At 37.4% G+C, this 10200-nt stretch overlaps 1 protein-coding gene across 2 annotated transcripts in view; it reads right to left on the reverse strand.

Moving 5' to 3' along the window:
* Positions 1-9439, reverse strand: part of LOC109858988 (protein timeless homolog) — a 102080-nt gene extending 92641 nt beyond the window's left edge. The window contains exons 1-14 of one of the 2 annotated variants that reach the window (XM_020436772.1): positions 9199-9439; positions 8544-8690; positions 8310-8463; positions 8056-8236; positions 7849-7980; positions 7642-7737; positions 7359-7522; positions 5652-5769; positions 5229-5491; positions 4373-4505; positions 4144-4298; positions 3085-3218; positions 2793-2943; positions 2586-2666 (exon numbers count right to left, since the gene is read on the reverse strand). In XM_020436772.1, coding sequence (XP_020292361.1) covers positions 2586-2666; positions 2793-2943; positions 3085-3218; positions 4144-4298; positions 4373-4505; positions 5229-5491; positions 5652-5769; positions 7359-7522; positions 7642-7737; positions 7849-7980; positions 8056-8236; positions 8310-8463; positions 8544-8637 — 1856 coding nt within the window. In that variant the 5' untranslated portion in view covers positions 8638-8690; positions 9199-9439. The remainder of the gene's footprint in view (positions 1-2585; positions 2667-2792; positions 2944-3084; positions 3219-4143; positions 4299-4372; positions 4506-5228; positions 5492-5651; positions 5770-7358; positions 7523-7641; positions 7738-7848; positions 7981-8055; positions 8237-8309; positions 8464-8543; positions 8691-9198) is intronic. The other variant, XM_020436771.1, reaches the window with a different exon arrangement.
* Between the last annotated feature and the right edge of the window lie 761 nt (positions 9440-10200).

A 10200-nucleotide genomic window follows, 5' to 3' on the forward strand; every position in this document is an offset into this window, starting at 1 on the left:
CAAAATAAACAGAAAAGTAAGAGCAGATTTTCGTGGTTTTCTCTTTGCAAAGAATAAAATCGTTACACCGCGTGCTTACGCGTGCGTGTGTTTATATATACATATATGTATTATTCGTATATGTATGACAATAAGACAAAAGAAAATTTATGACAAACCGACGCATTTTTTTTTTTTTTCCTGATAATTATTCTACTCCCCTGATAACGCGTAATCCGTGAGGTTAAAATCACTGCGCGCGCGGATGGAGAAGAGAGACGACAGAATGCGAGGGAGTTAAAATCGGTAGCCAGACACTAAACCGAGTATTTGCTAGGCAAACGAAACACGGTTATCTGAAGCGCACTAAGAGTAACCGGGAAACGAAGACGTGCACCCGAAGAGAATGGCGGTATTACATTGTTTATCTTACGTACCTGCGTATTACCGTAAATGTCTTATTAATAATATTGTCTGCGCCCGAGCTTAGCTCTACGTACGGGGGCATAGTCAACAGTCTGCTACTTTTATTCCCCCGTTGTGTGCACAAGGTCGGCATAGACCCGCAAGACTTCCATTGTGTGTACCCCCGGCTATAGTAAACATTACCTCCTCCTTTCCTCCTCCCACTCTATAAAATGGACGGTGGGAATATTACGTACAATCTCCCAAAGTAGTTCGCGGCGATGATACCCGGACTGCGTAAAGAAAAATCACGTCAGGGACTATAATTTCATGGCTTTATCATAGAAGGAGAGACAGCGGCGATAAAACGGACTTTTATCCCTCACGGTTATATCTCTTACGGCACTCCAATCTGACAGAACTAATAAAGTTAAAGATTAACGGCGCAACGTTACGCGCGTGTGTTTCCAGTTGAAATTACGTTACAACCCGATATATATATATATACTTCTCGAATGTCAGCGTGAGATGATCTCGCAAGATCATTTCCAATTACAAGCAGATTACAAACGTATCCTCCTCTACAAATGTATATGAATTAATTCCGCGCCGAGATAGAAAGACGAACTTAAAAAGTTCGTTCACAAGATCGCGATCTATCAGCGCGCGTCCTACCTTTAAACGCGAAAAAGCTTTGAGACGAGTGTATATAAAGAGGAATCTATTTACACGTCGACGAGTTTATCAGTCGAGGGTATATCGAATCTCGCGAAAGCATCGAGGCGGCGATTAAACCTTAGAGCGAGAAGAGTTGGCGAGGTGGAACGCAGAAACAAGTTGACGGAGGGACATGACTCATAGGCACATTTAGAGGTAGAACACTTCAAAGAGTTGGTCGGGGTAGCCGTTCACCTCGGTGAACTGGTGTATACCGACGCGTTACAAGAGAGCGCGGCAGATCCCTTTCAGATTTAATGTAATGTAAATATCTGCGGCAGTGCAAACGCCTGGCTTCTCACCAGCTAATTGGTCATATAACTTGGCCGTTGCGCAAAATTAAAAAAAAAAAAAAAAACTTAAACAATTCGATAAATATATAATTAGCGCGCTAATATAATTAGCGCGCTTTTATATTTTGGCATTTAATCGAATAACGTCTCTGTAATAAATCATCTCTAATAAAACTGATGTGATGTGAATTTTATTAGTAAACTAGAAGTTGCGAGTAATAAAATTTATACTTTGTGATAATGTGCGTATAAAAAAAAAAAAAAACCTATTGTCGAGCTGCAATTTCGTTTTATGTTTCGAGAGAAACTTGGCTAATAGCTCGTAAATTTATGTGTCTTATATACTTCGTGCGGATATGTGTGTCTGACAATGAGTCTAAAAGATAAAAAATTCATCGACTTCACGAGAATAATTACTGTCTCTTCTTACCCGACTTCTAACCCTAATATAATGTGAACGCCTTTGTTCGCTCAAACAAAGACCGTATAACCCTCGTAATTAACGTCCGACTTACTTCTTCGGAGATTATGTCTTGTCATCGAAAAGCATTGTGTATAAGAATAAATTATAGTAAACTCTATAAAAAGATATAAACGAAGGAGTATATTGTTTTATTAAAAACAACAGCGTAAAGTTAAAAATTAAACACTTTCGCGAAGTGTTGAAAAAATATGAAAGATAAATACGGAATAATTGACTTGCTTCGCAATACAAAAACCGATTTTTATAAAAAAAAAAAAATGCGTATATTCATTGACACGTAATAAGACAGTTAATTTTGAAACAAGAGGAAACCGCAATGGTTCTTCGCACGCATTGTTGCAATGATGGTTTTTTTTTTTAAAAGAAACATCCGCAAGACATCCGGCGACATTCCGGATCTTCTCTCGTGAAAAAGTAAACATGCCGATTCCGCGCACAATGTAAATTAGAAACAAGAAATTTATACGTAACTTTTTACGTATCACACTCTTAAGCGTCTGGAGTTTTCTCGCGTTTTCTTTTATTTAAACAAAGTAGCACAGGGCTTAGAATCCCTTGCTTGTTGTGCGTAACGACGGTTTAAGTGCAAGACTGATTCTCAAAATAAACAACAATGGACGACGCTCGCTTTGAGGCGAGGAGTTTCATGACAACAAATTACAATGCTTTTCCAGGAATCGCTTCTCAAAATAAACAAGTTTTCTTACCTTGCTGAACGCAGAAGACCAACCGCCTGCTCCAAGTTCCTCTGTCGCATTAATTTCTGGATTCTCTTCATGGCGTCTGTTCTGCGAGAATCAAAACAAAAGTACAAAATTTATAGACGACGTGTTTTACAGCTGTTTTATAAAGCATCAACGGAAACAACAAATATTATTTCAGTTGATCTGTGCCGCGTTAGCAACAATACGTACTTCTGATCGTCAATAGGCGTTTCCAAGGTCGCATCGAACGGTGTCACTTCCGGTATGACAGCTTCTCGCATCACAGCAGACAATTCGGGACCGACAATATCCCAACGTTCTTCCAATGTAGGAGCGGAAGTTACGTTGGTTTGAGCAGATTCTGTTTAAAAAATAAAAAAAAAAAGAAAAAAAAAAGAAAAAAAAAAGAAAAAAAAACAATTTGATGCGTCGAAGAAATTTAATTTTAAATGTAATTTGCAAATTTAATACTTTTTCAACTTTCTGAGTAAACAAATCTTACTTTTTTGCTTCTTAGTCTTTTGCCTTTTGCGTTTGACTTTCTGAACCACAAGATGACGTTGACCTTTCTTGCAAAAGTGCTCGAGCATTTTGAGAAATATATGAACGGTAGTTACAAGATCGGCCAAGTACAGCCTGCAAAGCAAATATGTACAGCTAACGTTGTTTTGTTGCTGTATGATGATCAGAGAGAAGGGTAAACTTGAACTCGCCTTACTTCTCCGTGCAACAAGAAATTAATTCAATCCCGTTACTCGCGCATTAATTTGTCAATTTAGTTTCCAGTAACGCTGCCAGCGCGAAAGCCAAAGTTTGACAGAGTCGCGCCGTCCTGTTTTCGTCAGCGTCGTCGTAACGTCATAGTAGCAACGGCGGCATTGCGGTACGTCGTGCCCGCCCTTACATTTCCGTCGTGGAAATCCGCGCAAAACCCGTCAAACTCGTAGCAAGTTGAACGCCCACCGCCTTTTCCCATTTCGCCGGCCGGAAGGTCGATAAAAGTTGTTTATTCCGCCGAGGAGCTGTAGAAGGGAGGAAGAAGAAGAAAACCCCGGGCGGGTGGTGTGCGAGCCGGCGAGACCAGCCGCCGAAGGAAGAGAAATAGTCGAAAAGGAACGGGCGTCGGAAGGGAGCCAGGAGTGGCTTCCTGGCTGGTCGAACCGATTGATCCGAAAGTGAATCAATCTGTCTGCGGTAGATAAAACTTTTCGGTAAAGAGTTCTTCTTCCTCTCTCTCTCTCTCTCTCTCTCTCTCTCTCTCTCTTCTCGCGAGCCGCGCGGATTCGCATAGACGCGCGATTGTTTGGTATGACTCGTCGCGCAACTTTTCGCGATATCTACATCACGTCACTACAACCTGCTGAAAATTCACGATTATTCGATTCATGTTTATTCACGGGATATTCACAGTTTTTATTCCGTGGTATTAAAAAGAAAAACGATTGGTCGTATATCGAAAAACTGAAAATTGGACTGGCACAATTGTTCAAATTCTCCCTTTCTCTGATGATTTTTATAATTCGATGTACATTTGATTCGTGACGAAATTCTATTGACTTACCGTGACATTTTAGTCTCGTCGAAACATATAAATTGCGAGAGTATCGTCTCCCGATATTCCGGTACGTAAAATATATTGCTTTTGATTATTTTGCTGGACTCTCTAACACCCTGATCCGTACTTTTGTCCATCGCCATTAGAGTCTTAAGAAGCTCCTATAAAATATATCCCGAAAAATATTTTCTCTCTTCGCGCGCGAGCAACGTTAATTATCACATAAATTTCCCACCTGATACGCTTTTAATGCCAAATGCAATTTACGAGACCAAAGAGGTATCTTTTTCTTATCGGTTATCATCATCTCGTAGTATTGTTCCATTTGTCTTTGGACCAAATGAAACACTTCCGTGGATATGGTCTCGCTACGGAAACGCAATATGAATAACGAAATAAAATACGCGACATTGACGTGACATTGTTATTAAATAACGCAAACAATTAAAATTCACATTTATGCAAAAGAATGTGTACGAAAAACTAAAACAAAATTTTTTTGTGCAACAGAATATGATAAAAAGAAAATAAAAAAAAAAATAAAAAAATAAAAAAACGAAACGAAATCAGTCAAACAAACTGTCACTAAAATTTGATCTGATAAAAGCGGTACATCGTACGCATCGGTGCGTGATACTCTATAGATAACGAGTAGTAAATAAAATTTGAACCATGTGGTATATTTGTTTAAATGAAAAAAAAACATACAAGGACAGGATAAATCATCGAATTTTATGATCTGGGAAAACACGCTTCCAGATTTTAGTACACACGAAAATAGTTTAATATTTATCGTCGTCAAATATAACGCTGCAAATAAATAATAATAATAATAATAATAACACGACATCGTCTAATTTTTGGTTTTAAGAGAATTGCAAAAAAAAAAAATTTGTTCGCGTCGCAAAGTTAGATGGCAGTTCACCCCCGTGCGAATTCGCGAGCTGAAGAATTTTCTCTCGAGATAAGATCTAAAAGAAAGCGACGATGCGTAAAACGAGTTCGGAAACTGTCTCGCTTTCTGCCTCTTTAACCGGGCTATGCGCCAATGTGGATCTCGCTATGAGAAACTTGAAGTGCCTGAGATTTACCTCACATATTTCACTTCAGACTTGTAATGGCGATTGAACTCCATGAAGAAGCGCAAGGCCCATAGATAGGAAACCGTTTCGGACGTCTCGCCGTACACAGCATTCATAATGCAGGATCTGGCGAATTTCATCACGGGGTTGTAAGCTCCGCTCAGAAATTCGACACAGAATTCCTTCAGAAATAGTCGCACGCTAAGAGGAGACATGCGCTCCTCCTTCGCATCTTGTGGGCTTACTTTATCCTTACGTCGCTTTACTCTTTGCTGTTGAAAAAGACGGATTTTCTAATGATTTATATTCTCTTAACTAGAGAGATCTATAACTGTATGTCGACTTGAATGTTTTTAGAAACAAAGAAGATGCGAAAAATGTTATGAATGTGCATCTTGTAGTTAATGATCGATTAATTAGAGCATACCTTACCTTTTCTTCACCAAATGCCAGATCTTCGAATTTTTGATACGGTTTGTGACACATGACTTGATTTTCTTTTCCGCCTATCATAATTCGCGCGACGTAAGCCCCGTCGAATCCCCGAGGTCTAAGCAATTAAAAGACAAATTTTTTTTTTTTTTTTTGATGATGAAAAAAACTGCAGCCAATAGTGTTGATTTTTTTTTTTTTTTTAAGTCTGCCAAACGATATTTGGTGCTTTGACAAAAATTGACTTTCTTGTTATGAGATTTTGCATCTCTTTCTCTCTCGCAGCTTTTACATACGCGTTTTTATATAAATTGAGAAGCGAGAATAACGCGCTCTCTCGCTACTGAAAAAAAGAAACCTGATCATTCAAATCCAATTTCACCCATGACTCGCGACGACGCAATCAATGGAATAGTACGCAGCTGTCACCGGCAGATAGTTTCCCCAAATGACGAAGACGCGAATCTCGGTTCACTTTCTCTTACTTTTCGCGCAAAATTTTTTTTTCTATATTTTCTTGCAAATATTTTTAAACAGAACGGTTAACTTTCTTTTCGAACTATATATCAACGCGTATCGGCACCGCGAAGAAAAGTTAGATTAAAAAAGCCATTTTTCCGCCGAGGTAATAATATCTCGCGAGTAAAAAATACTTTTTATTAACAATTCCGATAGAAACGCGAAAAGAATTCGACGTAATAATGAAATTGAAGAGAATCTACTAAAACAGATGTAAAAAAGATTTGAGAACGTGAAATCATGATGTTACATCACGTTTGGAATGAATCGCGCGACTATCCGATTTTGTTACTATGTTTACTGTCGCTATCAAAAAGAGATCTGCGTTTGTGACACAAGCTAAGCGCGCGCTGCTGTTGCTTTATCGTTTTCCGATCGAATTATCTTTTCATCGATCGATAGGAGAAACACGCGACAGAGAGATATCTTTTCGGCGCGCATCCAGTGTTCCCTTCCAAGTGGTAAAAAGCCTTTTGCAAAAGACGTCGGAAATACGCGTTTCCACGATATTCTGGGGCGCGCTCGTTACAAGAGTACGGCTCGCTTCTCTCCAACAAGTGGATAAAAGCTTCCATTCATGCTCCGGGCGGTACTGCCTTAAAAACTGGGTCATATTCATTATACGCATTGCGCGGAACACGCTGTGAAAACCACCCCCAAAGATATCCGTCAAGTAGCAATCGGCGCCTTTTAGCGCATTCCTTTACTTTAACGATCACGGGCTTTTAGCTGCGCAGCCGTTCATTAAAGTCGGAATTACACGGTGACCAACTCGCCAAAGAGAATGTATTTTTTTGTGTGTGTTTCTCTATAAAAACTAGTTTAGAAAATACGACTAAAACGTATAAACAAAATTATATGAAGCGTTTCGCGTATTAAATGTCAAACAAGTCTATCAATTAGATATCAAAATGATTTTATTAGAGAGCTAAGAGTTCAAACGAGTCTTTTCGCGAATAAAGTAAAACGATATTATTTATTTTAATGATCCTATTATTTTTGCAAACATCGCTTTATAAATATTGTTTTAAGCTTCTTAAAAATTCAATTTCAACATAATTTATGCAGTGACTTTTCTTCACACACACGTACACACAGTTTACGTAGTTGTTGCATAACTTATATATATATATAGTCTTCTTACTAACTCCATTTTCTTATGTATTAAAAATTAATAATTCGACTTACCTAGATCCGGCATACTTTTTTATTTTTTCCATCTTCTCTCGCAGTTCCTTCTGACGTAAAGCTACAAGTGTAGCTTCGTCGTTTTCCTTTTCAGCTGTGCTACGCTGCAGCCCAGATGCAGCCAATTGGCTTGCATTTTGCTCACGTAGCATCAAAGATATAATCTAGTCAAATGTGAAAATAATACTATTTCAAAATAAACCTTTATTTCAAGCAGTATGATTTTCATACTTCACGTATGTATACAAATATCAGAGATGAAAAATAAAGGTCACACATGTACCTCCAAGATCTGCATGTGATATTGCTGCTCTTTACTGTTATTGACAATGAACAACAATATATCGACTATACCTGATGCATGAAATGCAAACAATATCTACAAGAAAGAAAATTGGTTGCTTGAAATTGTTTAATACATATTATGTATTTTTTTTAATAAACGTTAATTAAAATTTTTATTTTTTGTGATATTAGTAAGGCAAATTACTTGATCATGGACAGTAGCGTCGTTATCGACTCTTATATCGTTATCATTAGGTGGTATTTGCAATACATTTCTAATGAAAATAAGTATTCTTTCAATTGTTAATTCATTTTCTTCCTCCCTTTCTGAACTATCCTATAAAATAAAACCTTCTGTCAATAGTGCTGACATATTATGCTTATTGAAATACAATATAATTCTGTCACTCACAACACTGAGTAGGTTTCCCAAACGACTAACCACTGCTGTCCATATATTGACATCAGCTAATGCTGTCTTATATTCTTGCAAATATGTAATAATTTGTTGATACAAGCTGTACATTGTTTTGTCAGTTGGTACACGTTCATTGAAAAGAACAAGTGCAGGACTTGTTAAGTTAATAACCAGTCTGTTACAAAAGCAAACTTTAGTTATATCTATCAAACCTCGCACATTCTTCTGCATATTGCAGCTGTACATACCGCACTAAGACATCCCAAAGTTCTGTTTTGTCAACATGATGTGTAAGAATTTTGACAAGATCTGTCTGAAGTAATTTTGTTTTACCAAGAAAACATCTTATAGTGTGTGTGTCATCGTCTCTTCTAAGATATCTGATAAGATCTTTTATAACCTCTGTTAACAAGATATTACTGTCAAGTATTACTTATTTTTCAATTGCTCCAAATTGTAAAACACATCATATGCAATTTTACCTAAACAGTTTTTATCCAGATAATATTTAGAGCCATCATAATATCCAAGCACAGCGCAAGTGGCTGTGAGTTCAGCAGAAAGATAATCTGTCATATTCAAGAAGCTTCTACAGCTTTGATATGACAATTATTGCAATAATACTGACACTGTGTATTAAACATATAAAACATATGCTGTATTAATCATAAAATACAACAACTATTTCAATAAAGCTTGTACTTTATTTTTTTACATATACATATGCTTCATAGAAGTGTGAAAAAAAGATATATACAATCTCATTGAATTATTTTCAAAAACTACAGCTACTTTAAGTAAATATTGACATTTGACAGAGAATCATATAACAAACATGTTTATATTGTGAGATCCTTTTTGGCAATTGTTCATATTAATCTTCTGAGCCTCCGTCTTGATAAAATTATATTTAGTTGACACGGTTTTGCGCTGATGAAAATGAAAAAATCTAATAGAAAAACTTGCATATAAAACTTGCCTAACCTTGAATGCTTTAGTAGCTACAGTAAACGATTACCTGTTTGTTTATTCGGAAAATTTCAACAATTAAAATATTTCCAAGAAATTACTTTGATTATAACAATGTTACACTTATCATTATAATATTAATTCAAAAATCTCTGTTCTATAACTTACCGTATGAGATTCCACAGCTGGAGGTTATGTTGCACAGTACAACGTCGAGAAAAATCACTTTGCACTTTTAACACAGAAACACTCTCACCTGATTGATTTTCGCGAGTAATACGCAACAAATTACGTTACAAGATAAGAAAAACAAGTTTACATCTGTTCGAACAAAACAAAACATTCGTACGTGTGCACACTGTCATGTGCGCAACAGGTGAAGAAGGCGCGTGCTTGGCGGTTCCACCGTCGATCGTGATTGGTCGGACGTTCGGCCACGTTCGGTTCCTTTCGCCATAGTTCGGTCGCGACCAGAGTCTCGCGCCTATTCTGTTTTGCAGAACGACGCTAGATAAACGTTACAGTGTTTTACTTGTTTTTTTACCTTTGTTTACGCTTTCTTCCGCGTTTTATGCGTTCAATAATCTATTACTTCAATCACATCGATGTAGGTAAGTTGGTTCCTTGCTAAGAAAACAAAATAATTACCGAAATATAACACGTATTAAAATTATGTTTCTGAACAAAACCATGGCGTTTGACTTTCGATATAAGCGGGTTTTTCCGGATTGCCATAAGATTGTCGCAAGCAAAAATCATATTCATAGACCATCTCTTTGCTAATTGATTCTCTTTGCTAATTGATTGTAACTCATGACTAATATAGACGCTCAAATTGAACGATTCTTGCGCTTTGTGATAATGTATAGAACATATGATTTGAGCATTGCGATCAATGTCAAATGATCTTTTTCTCCAATAAATAAAATAAAACAAAGCATAAAGTATCACGTACGTGTGTGTGTGTTTTAAGATTACATCGCACTTACGACACGAAAGAGACTCCGGGACTCCATTATTTCGCCGTTATACGGAGCAGGGCTTTCGACGAGCAATCTGCTGATAGACGTCCGCAAAGGAGGAAAATAAAGCCATAAATCCAATTTCGTCGCAACGGGGAAACGGTAAGGGACGTCGCACAGTGGAGAAGCAAGCGGCAACAACGGTCGG

Source organism: Pseudomyrmex gracilis, unplaced genomic scaffold (genome assembly GCF_002006095.1).
Source record: "Pseudomyrmex gracilis isolate BER0280 unplaced genomic scaffold, ASM200609v1 scaffold_232, whole genome shotgun sequence".
In the NCBI taxonomy this organism is placed as follows: domain Eukaryota; kingdom Metazoa; phylum Arthropoda; class Insecta; order Hymenoptera; family Formicidae; genus Pseudomyrmex; species Pseudomyrmex gracilis.